Source organism: Astyanax mexicanus, chromosome 9, assembly GCF_023375975.1.
Source record: "Astyanax mexicanus isolate ESR-SI-001 chromosome 9, AstMex3_surface, whole genome shotgun sequence".
In the NCBI taxonomy this organism is placed as follows: Eukaryota; Metazoa; Chordata; class Actinopteri; order Characiformes; family Acestrorhamphidae; genus Astyanax; species Astyanax mexicanus.
This window is the reverse complement of record NC_064416.1, coordinates 36,354,904-36,377,864: the sequence shown is the minus strand read 5'-3', so window position 1 is coordinate 36,377,864 and position 22,961 is coordinate 36,354,904. Positions and strand designations below refer to the sequence as shown.

At 37.1% G+C, this 22,961-nt stretch overlaps 2 protein-coding genes across 4 annotated transcripts; both read left to right on the top strand.

The window, feature by feature from the left end:
• Positions 1-8,253: 8,253 nt before the first annotated feature.
• LOC125804594 (uncharacterized) lies at positions 8,254-14,644 on the top strand. Of its 3 annotated transcripts, XM_049483641.1 has the most exons (6): positions 8,254-8,412; positions 10,185-10,290; positions 11,437-11,649; positions 11,757-12,845; positions 13,385-13,553; positions 13,886-14,644. In XM_049483641.1, exons 3-6 carry the CDS (start codon positions 11,439-11,441, stop codon positions 14,010-14,012), a joined length of 1,596 nt encoding a protein of 531 aa, XP_049339598.1. In that variant the 5' UTR covers positions 8,254-8,412; positions 10,185-10,290; positions 11,437-11,438; the 3' UTR covers positions 14,013-14,644. The 3 variants fall into 3 exon arrangements, 2 of the variants coding, with proteins under 2 accessions (XP_049339598.1, XP_049339599.1); XM_049483642.1 differs by lacking the exon at positions 10,185-10,290; XR_007440716.1 differs by lacking the exon at positions 8,254-8,412 and having other exon boundaries at positions 8,440-10,290.
• Positions 14,645-16,766: 2,122 nt separating this feature from the next.
• LOC111194788 (extracellular calcium-sensing receptor-like) lies at positions 16,767-21,235 on the top strand. The gene is made up of 6 exons (XM_049483640.1): positions 16,767-17,040; positions 17,156-17,447; positions 17,645-18,442; positions 18,589-18,819; positions 19,275-19,398; positions 19,966-21,235. The coding sequence occupies exons 1-6, from the start codon at positions 16,823-16,825 to the stop codon at positions 20,862-20,864; spliced, it is 2,562 nt and encodes an 853-aa protein (XP_049339597.1). The 5' UTR covers positions 16,767-16,822; the 3' UTR covers positions 20,865-21,235.
• The last annotated feature ends 1,726 nt before the right edge of the window (positions 21,236-22,961 follow it).

The following is a 22,961-nucleotide window of genomic DNA, read 5'->3' as shown; positions in this document are numbered from 1 at the left end:
TTAGGCCTAATGGGGCCTGCTGGCCTCTGGCTTCATACGCTAAGCTGATGGCTTGCACCATCCAATGGGACAAGCGCTGAGAAGAAACAGGTTTACCCTGGCGGGGGACGGTCCATGAGACAAATAATTGGTCAGAGTCCCTGAACTCTTTAGACTTGTCTATACTATACGTACGTAAAGCTCTGACAGGACACAGACAATGAAGCCGCCGCTCCTCCTCAGATGAGAAGGGCGGAGGATGGAAGGCTTTAAGCTCCAGAGTGGTACATGTATAAGCAGCATCCCATACCTTCAGTACAAAGGCTGGGTTGGGTCGCAACACCACCTTAGAGCCATCCACACTGAAATGTATGCAGGCCGGATGGATTGACAGAGCCTGGAGCTCACTTACTCGTTTAGCTAAAACTAAAGCGAGTAATAAAATTGTCTTAAATGAGAGGAGTTTCATATCAATCTTCTGCTTGGAGAAATAGGATGTGCCTCGTAGCTGTTTAAGGGCAACTGTAATTAGGGGAAGCAGATAAGCGAACTCACAAGCAGTGTTGGGCACGTTACTTTGAAAAAGTAATTAGTTATAGTTACTCGTTACTTCTCCAAAAAAGTAACTGAGTTACTAACGGAGTTACTCCACTATAAAAGTAATTAGTTACCAGTAAAAGTAACTATAGCGTTACTTTTTATTATTCGCCCGTCAAAAAAAAGGAAATCAATTAAAAATTAAAAATTATTAAAAAAAAAACCAAACGAAAATAAACCCAAAATGTTGACAAAAATATAATCTAACGAATTTCAAAAAAACAAAACGAAATTCTCCACACAACCAAAGAAAATGACTAAAACTTGTAATACTGAAAAAAATGGAAAAAACGGAAAAACACGTCTGGGGATGAAATTAAACAAACCAAGCCACACTCAAAGGAAATATATATATATATATATATATATATATATATATATATATATATATATATATATATATATATATATATATATATATATAAAACAAAATAATGGACAAAAACAACAATCTAATGACCGTTAAAATGGTATTAATATAACAGCTTCACCAAAAAAGAATAGAGCTTAGATCGGGCCCAAAAAATCCGACCCGTGCACGTTCTGCCCGAGCCCGACCCAACCCGAACTATGAACTGTCATTATGAGCCCTGTCTGTTTTCGGGCTGTTTAAATGAGCGAAATATGATCAGAATTATGTTAATTAACACTGTAACATAGAAGCATAGAACTATTATTTAATTTAAATGATTTTTAAGAACAGCTACACACAGCGCTGCAAGTCAAACGCAGAGGAGTTCACGTGCGCCCAGAGCTACATGATTACATTTTTAGTATAGTTTAATTTTATTTTGTTTTTATTTTTTCTGTTCAGTAAGTTTTTAGGGTGGGCTTGCTAGTGTTTATTAGTTTTCACATCAGAGATCAATCTAAGAAACGTGAGAGAGAGAGAGAGAGAGAATTCTGGTAAGAGCTACTCAGGTAAATGTTCTCACACACTGTATCTCCTGTTTCTCTTTCATCTGCCTGGCGCTCATATTGTAATCCCATACATAGTTCTGCAGTTTCTCAGTGTTTTCTGTCGTATTTTGCGGCTAGCGCGAGCGCTTTACACAAGAACTAACGGACCACGAGGTGCCGCGCGCTCGGCACAACACCGCCCGCTGTACAACTCCGCTGTACAACAGCGCTTATAAATAAATTAAACACAAAAATGAGGGTATTCTATCAGTAATTTCAGTTTGTTTTAGTTAGTTTTATAAACACAAAATACAGTTCGAGATAGTTATGTTTTTTCCATTTAATTACCGTTTTTATTAGATTCAGTTAACACAAATGTTTTTTCACTTTCAGTTTTCGCTATTTCGTTCGCTTTAGTGAACAATAATAATTGATTACTTAGCAACATTGTGATTATCACACCAGAGCTTTATATAAAATAAAAATAGGAGCCCGATTTCGGGTCGGTCCTCAGGTCAGGTCGGGTTCGGGCAGAGAATCTAAGCTCTAAAAGAGAAAGCAGCAGCACCTCATAAACCGGAGCAGCTAAAAAGAGCTTAACGTCCTTAATTCGGAACTTGGTCTGTCCAAGGCAATCACTGATTTGATTAGAGCACGCAAATCGTCACAATTGTGCCTCACTTCACCACGCCAAACCACAGGCACAGCGGCCAGAAGCTCAAGTTCACCGGAAAGAGGAGGGGTTAACCAGGGCAAAGCGAAGTTAAAAAAAAAGTTCATGGCTAAAGTAACGTGCAGTAACGGGGTGTCTGAAATGGTAACGGCGTTATAGTTACAGTCATAGTAATTAGTTAGATTACTCGTTACTGAAAAAAAGTAACGCCGTTACTCCCAACACTGCTCACAAGTAATGCCTTTAAAACTATGGTAATTGAAGCAGGACCTCAATCCACCATCCTTATTCTTAACAAAGAAGATCCCAGAGCCAACTTGGGATTTGGACGGCCGAATAAAACCAGTATGAGTGCCTCACTAACCTACTCCTCCTTGTTCTTTGTCATGAGAGAGGGGGTAAACACAGGCTTTGGCCCTCTATCAAATCTATGGAGCAGTCATAAGGACAATGAGGAGACAATTTAGTGCCATTCGTCTTACTAAGCACTTCCAAAAAATCTAAATATTAAAGGGGAAAAACAGGAGAATCAACAAAGTCAGGACTTTAAGCCAAAGTGGAGTGAATAGCTAGTTTGTCTAATACTAAACAATTATGTTGACAGTAGGGAGACTAGGATGTGATCTTTCTTTTGACTGTTCCCATCCACAGTGCGGATGGAGATGGGACGATGCATCAACTTGGTGGAGATGCACTTCGCCTGGGCCAGGTCAGTGTTGATAAAGTTACCCACCGACCCAGAATCTACAAGCGCTGGGACACAAAAAAACACCAGTTTTGCAAGTAATAGAGACATTGAGAACAAAGCTTTTGGGTGTTAATTTTGTGGAATGGTTACACACCACATTAGTGCAAGAAGCATGCTCCAATATGTTCCAGGGTTGACGACTTGTTAAAACTGGGCAGGAGCTCTGCATCTGCTCTCTGTTCAGTGGCCGAGTATTGTGTCATGACTGGACATACTTTATTAGATAAAGGGGTGATACAAAGAGTAGTCAGAACAAGCAGGATCAACACCAGTAAACATCATTAAAGGTTGAATATATAAATTATCAAAGACAGTCCAAGGGTCTAACACAGCAAGGCAATATCAGAGGGTAGGTTAAAATCAGGGTTAAAAAAATAAGAAAAAAAAAAACACACAAAAGCGTCAACACAAGCAATGGATAACACTTTGTAAAATGTATAAAACAAACAATACTCAGCGAGGAGTGTGTAGAGTAAGGGTGTATTTATAGTGGGGTAAACAAGTGAATTCAATATTCTGGTGACTGACTTCCTGATTGTGCCGCATACAGTGTCATGTGATCACATGATGAAGTGATGGTAAGGTGCATTCTGGGTATCGTAGTCCAGAGGCTGGAGATTGCAGGTAGAGTGGAGTGTGGAAGGAGTAAACAGGAGTGGACAGGAGTGACAATTATTGTCCCATGCTCTGGGTTATTTCAGGTATTCTAACATTTAATAATTAACTAACACTAAATAAACATCCAAATATAAGTGTTGTTATGAAAATACTTTCCAGATTGTGTGTTGTATTGAAAGTCTAAAGGGTGTGCATGTTTCCCGAAACTGTTTTCTGTGATGGATGATAGTGAAATTAATAAATAAAGACAAAAGACATTTATTAACATTATCAGTGACAGAAGGAGACTCAGCATGACCATATGCCACTAACAAATTCTTTTAAAGCCTTCCAGTGATGTTCAATTCATCCCACTGCCTAATGCAGACTCATTTGTAACTTCTCAACTCCAACTTGGTGAAGAAGACTGTATCTCAGAGTGTTTCCAGAGCTGTTAGAAGTAAGGGTACACTGTAAAAAATGTCAGTAGAATTTACGGTGAAAAACTGTCAAACCATGACAGTAAAAGACTGTAAACGCTAAAAAGGCTAAATACTGTTTCGGTAACAACAAAATACCGTAAATTCATATATCATCCAATACACTAATTTTTACACATTTTCTCTGGAAAAAATACATTATTTCAACGTAAAATTCTCTTGCACTGTGTTTATAACAGAAATATTCCGTATTTTTTGGATAAATGGTAAAACCGTAATTTCTACATTATTTTTTTGTGAATAATAATTTTTTTCTTTGTTAAATATACAAGCCATTATTACATTTCCGTATTATTTAGATAACAGCCAAAACCGTAATTTCTACATTCTTTTTTTGTGAATGATACATGTTTTTACTGTAAAATATACAAGCCATTATTACATTTCCGTATTTTTACTCAACAGGCAAAACCGTAATTTCTACATTCTTTTTTTTGTGAATGATACATGTTTTTACTGTAAAATATACAAGCCATTATTACATTTCCGTATTTTTACTCAACAGGCAAAACCGTAATTTCTACATTCTTTTTTTGTGAATGATACATGTTTTTACTGTAAAATATACAAGCCATTATTACATTTCCGTATTTTTACTCAACAGGCAAAACCGTAATTTCTACATTCTTTTTTTGTGAATGAAACATGTTTTTACTGTAAAATATACAAGCCATTATTACATTTCCGTATTTTTACTCAACAGGCAAAACCGTAATTTCTACATTCTTTTTTTGTGAATGAAACATGTTTTTACTGTAAAATATACAAGCCATTATTACATTTCCGTATTTTTACTCAACAGGCAAAACCGTAATTTCTACATTCTTTTTTTGTGAATGATACATGTTTTTACTGTAAAATATACAAGCCATTATTACATTTCCGTATTTTTACTCAACAGGCAAAACCGTAATTTCTACATTCTTTTTTTGTGAATGAAACATGTTTTTACTGTAAAATATACAAGCCATTATTACATTTCCGTATTTTTACTCAACAGGCAAAACCATAATTTCTACATTCTTTTTTTGTGAATGAAACATGTTTTTACTGTAAAATATACAAGCCATTATTACATTTCCGTATTTTTACTCAACAGGCAAAACCGTAATCTCTTCATTCATTTTTTGTGAATAATATTTTTTTTTACTGTTAAATATACAAGCCATTAATAAATTTCCATATTATTTGGATAACGGCTAAAACTGTAATTTCTACATTTATTTGTCATGAATAATATTCTTTTCACCATTAATATGCAGGTCACAAAAAACAGTCAACATTGTGATTTTTTGCCCTTTTTACAAAATAAGTAATATATATTTTACAAGGCTTTTTTCACAGTTCAATACAGAAACCATTATGCGTAGAACAATTGCAAATCAATAAAATATGTTTTAACCGTTGAATTATTGATTTATGACAACATGGTTTTCTGTCTCATAAGATTTTTGTAAGTAATCATTTAAGAGCTATTCATGTGTTTATTCAGTACACAGCATTTATTTGACAGTTCACAAGTACTGCTTTAACAACCTAATGACTGGAAACCGAAACTTGGAAACTTGGAAAATGGAAAATTAAAGGCTGTTGAATAATTATTACCTGAGGTGTTTTTTTATAAAAGAATTTTACAGAAATCCCTGGAGGTCTTTTGAACTTCTTTCAGCCATAGACCACTGAAGTCATTGCCATTCTGTAGTCCTCGCATTCCCATATTTGGAGTTCTGTGTCAAAGCTGAATTCTCTATGGGCAAAATTAATGGGGCTTTCAAAAACTTGTCTCTATAAAATTTTGTGGTAAATAAATGTGCTCAGAACCTTATACGTTTTACTCGGTGTACATTTTTCTCCCAAATATCACTGGATCTGTTGAATTATTAGATAGTTTCATAGTTATAATGTGAATTTTGCTAACGCTAAGCTAAATGCTAGCGCGCACTGAACTGATGTCACAGAACTGGAGCTTAGCTATAGCGCACTATTAAATGTACAGCTGTGCTGTACTGTGATCGTATCATGTTTTGGATTATTATCCTTCTTCATAGATGATCAATATGCAGTGTAGACTCTGTTAGAGCTTCAAAAAAGCAGATAAGAGAAAGCAAGATGCTAGCTCAGTGGTTCTATCTAGCTAGATGAAGATGAAGAGTCTTTTCTTCCCATTAAATCTTTTATAAGGAAAAGGCTTAATGCGGTTTAATGTACTAAACAGAAAGTGAGCAGTGAGTAAATCTGAACCAGAACACCAAATCAGATAAATGGATCTGGCCAAAGGCACAACGGTCCAGTGCCAGAATGAATGTGTATGTGAGTTTAAATCATCGCCCAAACAGACATTTGTTCAGTGGATTATGCCCAGCTCCACTCTGGACCGTTGTGCATATGGACTAGCTCAGTGGTTCTCAAACTTGGTACTGGAGCAATGCTGCCCACAGGTTTATTGTTTAATTACAGCACATCTGATCCAATTAATAATCCCTTGCTAGGGGTGTTACAGCAGGAAACACTGACACAAGCAGCACAGTGGTACTCCAGAACCAAGCTTTAAGTGCTGTATCCTGCTTCACCAGTGTAGCCCAGTGCTATTAGCATGCTTAATTAGAGAATCAGATGGTTATGAGCACTAATCAAACTGGTCAACCAGGGTCATACTAACAGACCATCTAAACCATTAAACTCAAATTTGGTCATATGCTTTGCTGGTCAAGGGCTAAGCTACTCAACCCAGCCTGTTTACCAGGGTAGCATTATGTTTCCTCCTGAATGTGCAGCTTCTCAGCCTCTCTGACTATCATGGACCATAAAAGCAGTTATCAGCAGAAGCTAGTGTTTATCTGGATTCTCAAGCGGGGACGTAATGTCATTTACACTGCAGAAGATCCTTAATAAAAGAAAAAAGACACTTGGTGTTTTAGTACATTAAGCCACATTAAGCTTTTTCCTCATAATAGGTTTAAATTGAAAAAAAAACATGTTAAGTTTTTAGACCCTTATTTTCATCTAGCTAGATAGATCTTTGGTTCTGACTGAGAATCACTGAGCTAGCTGCTCGCTTTCTCTTATTATCTGCATTTTAGAAGCTCTAACAGAGTCTGCACTGCAAATATATAGTTTTACCTCTTATAATACTTTTACTAGTAATACTTCAATACTTTATTGATCATCTTTGAAGAAGAATAATTATCCAAAACGTGATACGAGCAGATTGTAGCCGTTTTAATAACCTGCTAACTTAGCTTCAGTGCGCACTAGCATTTAGCATAGAGTAAGCAAAAATCTCATTACGACTCTTAAAACGATCTTATAATTGAGTGAATACGGTGGTGTTCTGGAGAAAAATACACACAGAATAAAACGTTTAGGGTTCTGAACACTTTTTTTTTTTTTTTTTTTTACCACAGAATGTTCATTTTTCCCATAGAGAAATGAGCTTAGACACAAAACAACAAATATGGGTATACTGTGACCACTATGCATGAAAGGGCTAAGATAAGACAGACAAGTTAATCCTTTAATTAGTCGCACAGTGGGAAAATGTACAATGTTAAAATAATTAAAATAATTTATGAACTTTTTTTAAGTTTTCCATAGAATGTTTTGTCTGTTTCATGGCATCTTGAAGAAGCAAGTATTACATTTTTAAATTTCTTTCATTGTACTTTGGTCAACATCAAATCAAATTTGTTGAATGGACTATTCCTGCTGATCTGAGATCACTTTCATATGTAAATAGATTGTGGGCAGCAATAGGGACTGGTTTCACACTGTTTGGTTTTTTGAAACATCACTTTTTTAAAAATAAATGTTTTAAATGCATTTTGTTTTAGTTTCCAAGCTGAAATTAAGTGAATTGTAAGGAAATGTATCAACATGCATTTCAAATTGTAATACAGGCTGTGGAGAGAAAGCGCGCCTGATTTTGAATACTAACAGTCGCCTCATGTGGGCGCCGTCCAATAAGCGCTTTCGGTTTCGGCGGTCACTTTTGCTGTGTTTTTTCTACTCATACAAGACCAGCCTCCTATCTGTTTGAATGAGGAGAGACCAATATACTCTAGTCTGAAGGTGTAATTATCATTTGAACAACATATTTTACATCACTAGTAAAATCTGTTAAAATCCTTATGAACAGTTTGTAGCGTTTGTCTTAAAAAAAGCACAAAAAACTAGATTTTTTCGGCTTGTTATGGCTACTGCGCCTGCGCAAATATTTACAGCCGGGGGGAGGGGGGGTGGGGTTCCTCCGATCTCTGCAAAAGCAACAAGCTGATTGGCTCTTTTTGTTGGAAGGCGGGAGGATCAGCGTTACGACAACTCTCCTTCACGCTGCAGTCAGTGGCTGGTCTCCTCTCGAATAACATGTCTGTGTGTGCTTGATGGAGCTCTGCAGTTCATGTCAAGTCTGTTTTAACGAGGTAAACATTTCTGTGTGATATAAACGATACTGTTCAGGTGTTTGTGTCCCAGCTGTGTTAACATCTCCAGAGCATATACCATGTTAGCTAGCTAGCAAACTAAAGTGAACTATCAAGCTAAATAAGGTAGCTACAGAAGCTAGTGTGAATTGTCTCGGCTTAGTGGTGCTTACAATGAGCAGTTCCCGTTTCCAAGCATGCTTCAGCATATTTCAGTCCACATTGCAATGATAATGCGTTCGTTTTGTGTTAGATACATGCCTGTTTGAACATGTATTCGTGTTGCATCTGTGGAGCATCGTTTCAGTCTCTAAAAGCGTATGTTCTACATTGCAAGCTCCATCGCAATGAACCACGGTGCATTTTCAAGTGTGTTGAAAGTGGTTGTAAGCAGGTGTTTTCTGGATATGGAGCATTAAAATCTCACTTCTATCGCCAACATAATGCCACGTCCTCCGTTGCCCAGGGTATTGCTTTAGCATCACTTAAATGCACAGTTTCACTTTGTGAACGTCAGTGTGATGGAGTCAAAGAATTGGTTGCTCACTTAAAGCAGCACTTAGTCGAGGGACGTGCTGTGAGCTGCCCAGTAAGAGGCTGCAAAACTGTGTTCACTGTAAAATCTTCATTTACTTCCCACATGTCTAGAAAACACAGACACTGTTCTGTAAATATGATTTGTGAATCATTCACAAATACAAATATTGAATGTCCTTCTACAAGTGAGCATAATGTTGCTACCCACCAAGAAACTGCCAGTGTTTCACATGCAGAAGAAACTGCCAGTGTTTCACATGCAGAAGAAACTGCCAGTGTTTCACATGCAGAAGAAGCATTTGGGGACGCGCCTAATTTCAGTGACTTGTTTCTTAGAAATGTGTGTATGTTTTACATAAAATTACAGGGGCAGCATCTTATTCCAGCGTCTACTATTCAGAACATTGTTGAAGAGATTCAGAATATACATGAATTGGGACAGGCCTATACTTTGAATAGATTACACTTGCTACTGAAAGATTTGTCAGTATCAGATGAAGATATTGAAAAAATCTGTGATACAGTGAAAGAATCTGACTTGTTCTCAGCTTGCCACACAGGACCTATGAGAACAGCATACTCTAGAGCCCAGAGCTTTAAAAAAATGTTTAATTACGTGGAACCTAAGCGCATGTTTTTAGGCAGAGATGAGAACAGAACAGAAAGATTTGCATATTATGTTCCTGTGTTAAACACTTTGAAGAGTATGCTAGAATCCAATTTTTGGCAGGTGCTCATGTCAGTAGATTGTAATGATGTTTCCGTGCCAGATGTTCTCTGTGACAGCCAAGATGGTAAAGTGTTTAAATCCAACACCTTTTTTCAGGAAAATCCAACTTGTCTTAAACTGGTCTTATACCAGGATGCATTTGAGGTGGTGAACCCTTTGGGTTCTGCAAAAAAGAAGCACAAAATATTGGGTGTGTACTTCTCACTACTAAATTTGCCCCCCCATGTTCGATCAAATGTTGATCACATGCAGCTGGTTTTGCTGTGTAGAGAGAAGGACTTTAAAGAATTTGGCCATGCCAACGTTTTTTCCAAGTTGGTGTCTGATTTGAAAGTCCTGGAGGAGACAGGGATAACAATGGCAGATGAAACCGTTGTTAAGGGAACTCTTTACTGCATTGCTGGAGACAACTTGGGCTCTCATTGTGTTGGTGGATTTACAGAAAATTTCAGTTCCTCAGAATATTTCTGCAGATACTGTCTAATTTCTCGAACTGAATTTCAAGGTAACCCAACTTCATGTGGACCAGAGCGCACCACTGAAAGTTACAAGTCTGCAGTTGATCAGTTAGAGGATGAAAATGTGCCAGATGTTCAAGGAATAAAGTTCAGGTCAGTCTTTAATTCTTTGGAACATTATGATGTATGTCTGCCTGGTTTGCCCCCTTGTCTTGGCCATGACCTCTTTGAAGGTGTCCTCTCTTATGATGTTGCACTTTACCTGAGGTATTTTGTGAAGAAAAAGAAATGGTTCACATACTCCATTTTGAACAGGTCTATTAAACAGTTCAAATATTCATCCACAGATGCTTCCTCCAAGCCATGTGAGGTCAGTCCTAAAACACTTAGGCTCTCTGGTCATGCTATACAGAATTGGAATTTTCTAAGGCTGTTGCCTCTAATAATTGGAGACAGAGTGCAGGATCCACAAGATGAGGTGTGGCAGTTAACTCTACAACTGAAAGACATTGTTGATTTGGTTTGTGCTCAGAAAATTTCAAGGCCTCAAGTTGCTTACTTGGATGCCCTCATTCAAGAATATTTAGATTCAAGGACGTCACTGTTTCCAGAAAACAACTTGAGACCAAAGCATCATTATTTACGGCACTATCCAGGATTGATTCTAAAATTTGGCCCACTGATCCGATTATGGACTATGCGCTTTGAGAGCAAACATAGTTACTTTAAAAGATGTGCAAGGCATTTGAAGAACTTTAAAAATCTGTGTCTCAGTCTTTCAGAAAGACATCAGATGCTTCAAGCCTATCTTTCATCTGGTTCAGTGAGTCCTCCATCCTTACAAATAAAAAACAGCTCACCGTTTTACTCTGAGCTTTACAGTCAACAAGTTAAAGATGCAGTCTGCCACTTTGGCTTCACTGAAATAAATGCAAAGATTTCTGGAGATGTGCAGTATAATGGATTAACATACAAGAAGGGACAGTTTTTTGTCATTAGGAATGACGACTCAGTAGAATTTGGTGAAATCATTCTCATTGTAGTGAAAGATTGTTCAGCACTTCATTTTCTGATGAGAGTATATTCAGTGGAATTTCTTCCACACTACCATATGTACTCTGTGAAAAATGAAAGTGGAAGATTGCATTGTGTACACATTAATGACCTGATTGACATGTGGCCATTGTCATCTTACATGAAGAATGGATATCAGATAGTCCCATTGAAGCACAATGTGTTGTCAGTAGATACTTAGATGTCAGTTGGACAAAGGTGTTTTTGTGTTTGTGTATCTGACAGATATGGCAGAATCAGAAATACAGAAGATAAGCAGTGCCATTACTGCAGTGTTTCCTGATCTTCCTGAAGCAGTTCTGAATTCAGTTATAGACACATTGAAGGCACTTGGTGCAGAGACCACAGATGATCTGAAGTACATTACAGAAGGAGACTTGCTGCCAGCACTGAAGCCAATACAAGCCAGAAGACTTGTTGTTTCCTGGGCGCAGAACAGTAAGTCTGTTAATGTGTAACAGTGAAAAACTGTGATCACTCCAGGACATAGACGTTAGTAATTTAACAGCAAATTACCTTATTCAATGCTTAAATGTCTGTTACAGATTCCGCCACTCCAACTCCAACCTCGGTATGTCCCTCTCCAGTTTCTGCATGCTCCACTCCACGTTCTGCCTCTCCCTCAACATTGTCAACCACATCTACCTCATCATCCCCAAGAGGCAGTTCATCTTTTCAGCCAGGCTGGGCAGACAGTTTTCAAATACCATGGCAAAAGCTCCCTGAAGAGTTACTGCAAAGTCTGGAAAGACAGAAAAGACCTAGTCCACGGCTACGACGAGAGATGATTAGAATTGTGGTTTCTGAAATTATGAAGGTGTGTAATAACCCGACCAAACACAACACTACAGAGATAGGCAAAAGAATGGTGGCCAAGTATCCTAAATCGCTACAAGATGTAATTGAGGGTGATGTAGTTGGATCTGGATATCATTCACTGGTCAAGCAACTTCAGGCACGAGTTGAGAATGTCAAACGACCCAACACATCAAAGATAAAAAAACGTAAGGCAGTTTCAGATGGATCTGACACAGAGGAAATTCCAGCTGAGCACAAAGCAAGTGTTCAAGACACATATGGCTGTGTAAAGTGGGAGCTGAAATATTTGCCACTCTCTGAGACTGAGGATAGTCAGCAAGAAAAAAAAGAAAAGATGAAGACTATGTTTGAAGAGATGAATTACAGTACAGACGACGTGAAAGAATTGGTACAATGCACCTTTTACACACAGCGTAAAGACATCAACAAGGGGACCAGCATAAGGCAACTAACCCAAGAGTGGCCCTTTTTGTTCAAGGAATCTGGAATGGTAGTACACTTCCAAGAACTTACTGGTGTCAGTCTAATGGAGTGCTTCCATGCCAACGTGGACAAGAAGTGTCGACGCCTCTTAAGTTTCTTTAAAACTGTTGATGCACCAAAACACAAACAGGTTCTGGATGTTTTTATCAAGTTTCAGACTGAGAGAGGCCAATTGGATGGTTGTCCAGGAGATGTCATCGAGATGGTACTTCTTTTACTGGCTCATTTTGGTGAAAAAGAGGATAACCTGTTTCATTATGTCGATAAGACATGCCTAGCCAGAGAGGTTCAGATGGAGAAGCTGCCAGCAACACCCTGCATTATTGTGTGTGGTAAGTAAAGCCCAAAAAGTGTAACCAAACTCTCTAAATCTGCTGGTGTATTGACAGCCTATTCTACTATTGGCTTACATTGTTACAGGTAATGTTGTACAGTTTATGGATACTGACCATTAATTTGCCTGGTACCAAGCTCAACCAATGGCTAAATTCAGTGTAGAAATGGCATTTGTTATGTCCAATTTAGCAAGTACAATTGTATTAGTATAAAGTGAGGAATGTGTGAAATGGCTACAGCAGTCCAACTTCAAAACACTGTAGAGAGTTCTCTGCCCCGCTCACCATTCAACAGATGCAAAGCTCACATTGGCAAGCAAAGACAAGTCATGTATAAGTTTGCAGTGTTTTTACTGTTTGCACATTATAAAGGAACTCAAGGAATCTTAATGAAGCTCAGTGATTGGCTGTTCATAAGATACAAGTTATTACACAAAATGTAAATTTGTAGCCATTTCACACACTCACTCTAATTTAATCCCTTTTTATTGAGGTTTATTTATTTGTTTTATTGTTGGCCTTGTTAATCTTTTTAGGGTCATCCTGCTTTACTGCTGGGATGTTCATGTTGAGCATCGACCAAGAGGTTGTCAACGACCACATCACTTCTTTCGTACCTGCCTTCTGTCTGCTGTTTGGCAGTTACTACTGTTTCAACATACACTACCCAGTGGAACTACGGTCAACACTTGAGTTCCTTCAAAGGTATAATTTCTTTGTTCTAAAACATTTGGGCACCTGTTTTATGACTGTTCAGTTTCTGTTTATATATTAAACAAGTAAAAATAACCTAATTTATAAATTAAAGTTAACAAAAAATCAGTAAGAAATTAGAGAGAGTGTGTGAAATGGCTACAGGATTGTAGTTTGTGCAAAAACTTATGATCAGCATATATCATCAGATATTAAGGAAACGTTGGGTTTAAGCTCATATTTAATTGTATAATATTAATTAATAAGGGTTGAGAAACTTTCAATCAACACAGTCTTTTTTTGTTGTTGTTTGGTAATTAATGTATTTATTTACTTTTATCAAGGTGTTTCTTCTCGATAAATCCCGAAAGAGGCACCAAAGTCCAGTGGAAGAAAAACAAGAAAGCACTTCCTGTCAATCCCAGAGTCCTCACTCTTATTGCTGACCTTGCAGACCATGAGTGGACCTAGACATTCCTTATGGACAATATGTTAAGGTACAATGTATGTTCCATGTTGTCACTGTCCAAAGAAAAAGAAGTATGTCCAAAAGAGTAGATTTACAGGAGAGGCTAAAAATGTGCCTTAATTCCAGTGTAGGTTAATGTAAAGATTTTTTACCCCCCAGGTGATTTTGGAACATATTGCTCCGACATTTTTCACAGCATGTAAAAATCAACAAAAAAAGAAGCTATATGTTTTTTTGTGGACAGTGACTTAAAATTGTTGTTAAAATTGTACCAAAAAAGTACTGGAAGTTCTGAGAATCACTGTAAGTGTACTTTTACTTGGAAAATGGCTGCTATAGTTTATATAGATACAAGTTTTATATTACACTGTTTTATGAGGTCAGTGGTTTTGTTTAGCAAACCAGGTGATTTTATGGCAATTTTATAGTAATTTCAGGAATCGAAAACAAGTGATTAGAGTCACTGAGGTTATTGTTTTGAGTCTATGCAAGATGCACATTTTCATTACTGTTATACTGAGCAGTTTCAAAACAATTGTTATTGTTGTTATTTTGTAATCATTTAATAAAGAGCAGAATTTTGTTTACGGGATCAATAATTTATTGATCAATAAAATGTTTAATACAACTTTGACCTTGATGTAATTATTTGATTTTATGCAAGATGGTGTTACATAATGCAGATTCATTGTGGATTTAACAAAATAAATATTAATCTGACAGTATTTGTTGTATTTAAACTGTCTGTAGATTAGACTAACTTGATTACAAAACTTATTTAACAGCGGCACACTTTAATAAACAAATCTTCTTGAATATATGTTAGATGTGAAATAGTTACATTAGTATGTTCATTTCATGATAAAACCCTCATACTTCATGGCCAAACCTTAACGAAATGTATATGGAATAAATCAGTTGTTATATTACAGACTGAATTCATAAAAAAAGAAAAAGAAGTGTAATTTATATGGATTATATGGCAAACAGTTTCTTTATATGGCACAAATTGTGTATATATAAAGTAAAATATGGATTTAAATTCTAACTTGAAATCAACAGTACATTTATCTTTTTACTGCAACGTTAGGGCATATTGTAATGTATTTTTTTACGGTTATTTCTGACAATCACATTTATTTTACTGTAAATACTATAGGCTTTTTACAGTGTAATATACTTTTATTCACAAAAATATATTGTAAACAAAATAGTTCATGAATGTGAAATTTACGGTTGCCAAGAATTATACCGTAATAACTTATACATGTGCAACCGTTTATTTTACGGTGAAATACTGGCAGCTGTGGTTGCCAGAATTTCACCGTAAAAAAAACGGTTGCCAAGAATTATACTGTAATATCTTATACATTGCAACCGTTTATTTTACTGTAAATACTATAGGCTTTTTACAGTGTAATATATTTTTTTCCACAACAATATATTGTAAACAAAACGGTGTGGGAATATGAAATTTACGGTTGACAAGAATTATACCGTAATAACTTATACATGTGCAACCGTTTATTTTACGGTGAAATACTGGCAGCTGTGGTTGCCAGAATTTCACCGTAAAAAAAACGGTTGCCAAGAATTATACTGTAATATCTTATACATTGCAACCGTTTATTTTACTGTAAATACTATAGGCTTTTTACAGTGTAATATATTTTTTTTCACAACAATATATTGTAAACAAAACGGTGTGTGAATATGAAATTTACGGTTGACAAGAATTATACCGTAATAACTTATACATGTGCAACCGTTTATTTTACGGTGAAATACTGGCAGCTGTGGTTGCCAGAATTTCACCGTAAAAAAAACGGTTGCCAAGAATTATACTGTAATATCTTATACATTGCAACCGTTTATTTTACTGTAAATACTATAGGCTTTTTACAGTGTAATATATTTTTTTTCACAACAATATATTGTAAACAAAACGGTGTGTGAATATGAAATTTACGGTTGACAAGAATTATACCGTAATAACTTATACATGTGAAACCGTTTATTTTACGGTGAAATACTGGCAGCTGTGGTTGCCAGAATTTTACCGTAAAATAAACGGTTGCAATGTATAAGATATTACAGTATAATTCTTGGTAACCGTTTTTTTTTACGGTGAAATTCTGGCAACCACAGCTGCCAGTATTTTACCGTAAATTTTACGTGTTTTTTTTTACAGTGTAGTGGATAGGGATATTTGACTATGATAGTGTCCCTGTAATACTTTATCTCTATAAAGAAAAAACAACTGCTGCTGGAGCTCAAGAGGGCCTAATATATGTAATGATGTTCCAGTCTCAAGTCAAGTCACTTCTGATAACAACTTCTGTGAACAAATGCAACATACATTAAACATATGACAGTAATTTTGTGAAATGACTACAGAACACAAAAACAATGCATTTTTTAGGTGAAGAAATAAATTCCAGTGTCTATTTCAGAGTTTCCAACTTGTAACCTTTAGAGCATTTGGACATCAGAGAATGAACTGACACAATACAATAAGGGTTGTGAGATTTGTCTGAAGTTATCTTGTTTGCACAGATTGGTGTGGTCTATTTTTAGGGACCACTTGGGGCCACACACTCCTGTAGAAAGTTAAACACACATTTATTTATTTTTAAATTGTGGACTAGAAAATTATTCTAGATCCACTTGGAATTGTCCCAATTAGACAAAATGATTTTGCTCTGGGCAAATTTACCTCTATTAAAGAGGATCCTCCTCTTGCTCTCTCTATGCATATGTGAGGCCTTACGTTTCTGTTCCTTCACTATCGCTATCCATTTCTTGTTAGGGGATGGCAGTGGATGCATGGCTATGGACACTGGGATTCCTGGTTGTGTCAGTTTGGGAGCATTATTTGGGACTGTCTTGCACTCTGCAGAGCAGGTCTATATCAGGAAGCATGTATAAAGAGGGAGATGTGATCATTGGAGGGCTATTTCCCATTCATTTTAAACCCCCTGAACCTTATCAGACATTCACACAAAGAGCACCAGCAGATCAATGTCAAAGGTAAGTATACATTTTTTTAACAGGCAAGAATTTAGGAATTTGTTGTTTTATGAATTTTATGTTTATCAAAAAAAACACACCCATTTAGTCAAGCAAAAATCTCTCTCTGTTTTAGTGTCAACCTGCGCTCATATCGCTGGCTTCAAACAATGATCTTCACAGTGGAGGAAATCAACCGAGACTCAGCCCTGTTGCCCAATCTTACACTGGGCTATCTGGCTGCAGACACTTGTCTGAGTGAGGGCAGTACATTGAATGCTGCATTGTCACTGGTGACGGGGCAAGATGAGGTTGTGTCTGGAGAAGAGTGTACCAGGGCTCCCACTGTGCCTGTCATTATTGGTGATGCTCGCTCATCTGCCTCAATCGTGCTGGCAGATACACTAGGTGTATTTGGCATCCCCATGGTAAATGGCAAAATTAAAAAATATTCACCACTACAGTGTTTTAGTACTTACATTTATCAATATAATTTCACATATGTTTAATATAATTAGATTATAAAACAGTACTATTTTTTTATGTTACAGTAAAAAAAGATTTCTGACTGATTCAATGTCATTTCTAGCTCTCTGCTTTTGTTTTCTGTTCTCTTTGTCTCCAGGTCAGCTACTATGCCTCCTGTGCATGTCTCAGTGACAGAAAAAGGTTCCCCACTTTCCTGCGCACTGTACCCAGTAATGCTTTCCAGGCTAAAGTCGTTGCCCGCCTGCTGCGTCTGATGGGCTGGTCCTGGGTGGGGGTTATCTACGGAGATGATGCCTATGGGGAAAGCAGCGTGCAGCTGTTAATGAATGAAGTGGAAGGTTCAGATGTGTGCATGGCCTACATGGAGGTTATCCCCAAATCCCACACGCTGAGCAAGATCAGGCAAATTGTAGAGCGGGTACAGAGCTCCAAAGCTCAGGTGGTGGCGATATTTGCCATTACTGCAGATGCAGAGGCACTGCTGAGAGAAGTAGTAAGAAGAAATGTCACAGACAAGCAGTGGATTGCCCCTACGTCATGGAGCACAGCAGCAGACTTTACTGCATGGTGTGGCATCTCATTAGTGGGCACTATTGGAATCGCCATAAGAAGTGTTGAAGTCCAAGGTCTTAATTCTTATGTGACTAATCTCAGCACAGAGAACTACCCAACAGAGAAGCTGGAACAGAATGTTTGGGAGGAGGCATTTGGTTGCAAATTTACCACAGATAGCCAGTCAGGACTTTTAAAACCACAGTGCTCAAACTTGATAACAGACCAAGTACAGACAGCTGAGTTTGATGGCATGTATAATGTTTATAAGGCTGTGTATGCTGTTGCACACGCTATTCAAGACATGTTGGACTGTGAGCCGGGAAAAGGGCCATTTAAGAATGGAAAGTGTCCTGAGATAAAACCAATCATTCCTGAACAGGTACAAAGAAAGTTAGACTGACACACATACAAGGCTTATTCTTCTTCCATCTAAAATACAACTATAAGTAGTCTAAATTTATGAAAATATATGTCTTAAAAGTACATGTCTATAGAATAAATTTAAATAAACTTTTTTGTTGACAGCTTCTGCACTACCTTAAAGCAGTAAAGTTCACAACAACAACAGGTGAACTTGTCTATTTTGACAAAAATGGGGATCCAACTGGCTCATATGACATTGTTAACTGGCAAATAGGGCCTGATGGAAAAGTGAAGATTGCCAATGTTGGCAATTTTGATTCCTCAAGGAAACCAGATAAAGACTTTCAACTGGACCTCCAGAACGTGATCTGGGGAGGAGGTTGGGGTAACAAGGTAAGAATGCTTTGCATGAATCTGTCTCGGACATTATCTTCTAAATATTGCTTACTCTTTTATAAAGAGGGAGTGGAATGGTTTTGGGAGATGACATATCAACAGCTTAAGGAACTAAATCAGTGAGCAGTTTCTTATAGTAACAACTGAGTGCAGCAAAATGATACTACAAACATGTATTAATGTATGTGTGTAAGAATGGCTCAATTACTTTTCCCTGCTAATACAGAGTAGGACAAGCAATAAAATGCTTTGATAGCTGTCCATTAATAATAATATGTAAAGATAAAGCAATGAACATCATATATCCAGTAAATTCACAGTGTGTGGAAGAATATAGTCAAATAAGGAGATGAGTAGTTAAATGTAAAATGTAGAACAAAATGCAGTGAAACAAAAGGATATATATTCATTTCAGCGAAGTTGATCAAAATGTGGACCTCTCTCATGTACAGGTACCAGTGTCTGTGTGCAGTGAGAGCTGTCCCCCAGGCACCAGGAAGGCTGTGCAGAAAGGAAAGCCGATCTGCTGCTTTGACTGTATTCACTGTGCAGCGGGAGAGATCAGCAATACTACTGGTACTGTTTCACAAAGCTCTTAATTGTTCAATTCTAAAAATACTGAGTTTGTTCTGGTATCACTTCTTCCTCTATGTAACACTGTGTTTTAATATTTTATTAAAAACTTTATCATTATTCCCCTAACAAAAGAGGTTTAATTGCTTAATGCTCCTGTGAGGCAATGAATTAAAACAATGTTAAAAAGTAAGTAAATTAAAAACAATAAATGTTTTTATGTAGCTAAACATACTTTTCACATACTGATGAACAAATGCATGTTTTTTTGGTTAAAATATTTACTTTTAAATGTTAAGAAAATTAATCTAACCAACTGCTGGCATTGTGACCCATTCTAAAATGATTCCTCCAACCGCAGGCTAACCCATGTCATTCCCTTAATTGTATTAAATGGATATACAATCTATGATATTACATTTTTAAAAAATCTTTAAAAATTACATGGTTAGGAAAAAAATCAAAATATGGAATTTGAAACTAATCCCAGTAATTTCAAATTTCAAAACTGCCTCTTCACAGCAGAAATGTTAAATACCTCCCTAATGTTTTTCATTTTTTTCCCTCTAGGCTCCACAGAGTGTATAAAATGCCCACAGAGGTTCTGGTCCAACACAGATCGGACAGAATGCATCCCAATGGCAGAGGAGTTCCTGTCTTTTCAAGACGACATGGGCATCATCCTCGCTGCACTGTCTGTTGCTGGGGCAGCACTTACTGGAACAGTCCTCACTGCCTTCTTCCGTCATCGAGATACACCACTGGTCCGCGCCAATAACTCAGAGCTGAGCTTCCTGCTGCTGCTCTCACTCAAACTCTGCTTCCTGTGTGCTCTGGCTTTCATTGGCCGTCCAGCTCCTTGGTCCTGCATGCTGCGTCATACTCTGTTTGGGATCAGTTTTGTGGTGTGTCTGGCCTGTGTGCTCAGTAAGACCGTGGTGGTTCTGGTTGCATTCAGAGCAACTCTGCCTGGATCAAACTTAATGAAGTACTTTGGTCCTCTTCAGCAGAGAGCAGGTATCTTCTTCTGTACGATGGTGCAGGTGGGGATCTGTGTGCTGTGGCTGGCACTGGCACCACCTCTACCCACAGAAACTGCAGGAGGTGAGCTTGGAGCTCGGGTGGTAGAGCTCTGTGCGGTGGGCTCTGTGGTGGGCTTCTCCCTGGTGCTGGGCTACATCGGACTGTTGGCTTCCATCTGCTTTCTGCTGGCCTTTTTTGCTCGGAAGCTTCCAGACAATTTTAATGAGGCCAAATTCATCACCTTCAGCATGCTGATCTTCTGTGCTGTGTGGATCACCTTTGTTCCAGCATACGTCAGCTCTCCAGGGAAGTACACTGTGGCTGTGGAGGTCTTTGCCATCTTGGCCTCAAGTTACGGCCTTCTACTGTGCATCTTTGCCCCAAAGTGTTACATTATCTTACTCAGACCAGAGAGGAACACAAAGAAGAACATGATAGCCAAATAATAAATACAAATTAAGAAAAAAAAACCTTTGTCTTAGTTACATAGTAGTAAGTGAGAGTTTCCTTAATGTCCTTAATGTTACTAAAGTGTCCTTCATGTTACTAACATTTATCTGTATAAGAAAAGGTACATTAAAACCTACAAATATGTATTGCTCCTCTATTTTGTTCCTTTAGTGCAGTTCCTCAGTTCTGGTCCAAGAGGTCTACAACCATGAAAAGGTCAGATCAGATCCAGTCAATCTGGCTATAATATAACAATATATGTATGTAGCCAATGTATAAATATACACAAAATCCTATATTTCTAACAAAATGTCTTGATATCTTTATAAACAAAGTGAATAAACATTTTGCTTTCACTTTAACCTGTCTGCACATTTTTTCTTTTAAAACATCTGAGCATGTTGTATGTTTTTTGTCACACTGGCCCTTTCTAACACAAGCAGCTCCACATATCAATGTCTTGAAGGTACGGTAGAGATGAATAAAGAGGGTTAATGTACTGGGTGTCAGTGCATAATATGATAATCAGCAACCTGGTGAGCAGGTTTTCGTTCAATGAAATCCCTATAGCTGGCACGCTAGACTGAAAAGTTTGTAGCTTTTTAAATGAAGAATGATTCAGTGGGCATATCTGTGCATGCTACTGCTGTAGGAAATGCTTTAAAATGACAAATTCTCCAATTCACCCTCATTCTAAATACAACACTTTTAGATTAAGAGATCAATATGCTGTTAATATAATAAAAAATCGTATTATCTAGGGAACATGGCATGGTCTCTGCATGCCGTGCATTACAGCTTGCTATGAAGAAATATAAAACGACTTTGAGCCTACTCACACAAATATGTCTCATTAACCTTAAACCATACAAGTGCTGAGGGAGAATATACATAAAATAGTAAACATAAGTTATTGCTCTAATGTCTCTATTCCCCAAAATGCCCTCTATGGGAGCAAAAAAAAAAGAAAACCTGTTTGTACAATTGTTTTAATTATTGTATAAAACCAATTTATATACATGAAATAAAACTTGTTACATGTAAAGTACATGTAAATAAAGAGGCTGGGTTTTAAAAACGGAGGTCCGAAGGGTACCCTCATACAGACTTATAATATATAATTATAATCAGATTCAGATTTTGGATGAGCAGCTGGTTCAAAGCCAAGCTTATACTGCCATCTGCAGGACAGACTTGACTTGAGAGTAAAAAGACATTCAGTTTTATAACTTAAATATAATATATGAGCCCCTGCCATTAGACTAAGTTTTACTGCTCATTCACAGTTTAAAGGAGTATAAAAAGTTGATGTTAAAGAAAAAAACTGAAGAAAATCATTTCAGGTTCAATTTCAGAGTTCCATGGCAATAAAGAAGCCATAACCTGTGGGTTTTTTAGGAATATTTTTGAGTAGAATGGCCATACACAATGCATCTTTACATTGTTTTGCTTTGCTCCAGGCAATAGAGTGAGTACAGTCTGAATCCTCCCAGGAGTTTACCCAGGCTTTGCAGTCTCCACGGCTGGGAAACAGAGCAATTATCCTGATGTCATAGTAGTTATTTATTGAAAATGTAATTGTTCCCCATAGATTCAAGAGATCAAGGAGTGCTATTACTGAAAAACATATGTAAAAGCTAATCAGTGTTGGTTATGTAAATCGTAAGTTATGAACTGATGGTTTGAATGAAATACAGTTTTATACAAAGGTTTTATCAAATGATATGATATCTTTTTGACTAAGAAAATAGTAATCACGGTCACTATATCTAATCAAATATTAAAAACAGATTTTCACCAAATCTTTATGCACAGTGGTAAAGAAAAATCCAAATCATGAGTGTGGTCTGGACAAAAATTCGAGACTTTAAAAATTTTCAGTTTTTGTGGTTTTTGTGGTTTTAATATCTTCCTATTCTTTTTTCTTGAAGGTCTACTTATTAAGACTCTAAGGCCCATTACAGAAGCTTGTATTTTCTGTAATCCATTTTCCCCTGTCATGATGTTGAATGCTTATATTGGACAATACTAGTGATAAATGTCTTTATGCCTTGATAATTGCAAAATATTTTAATTGTACACTTTTATGAAGC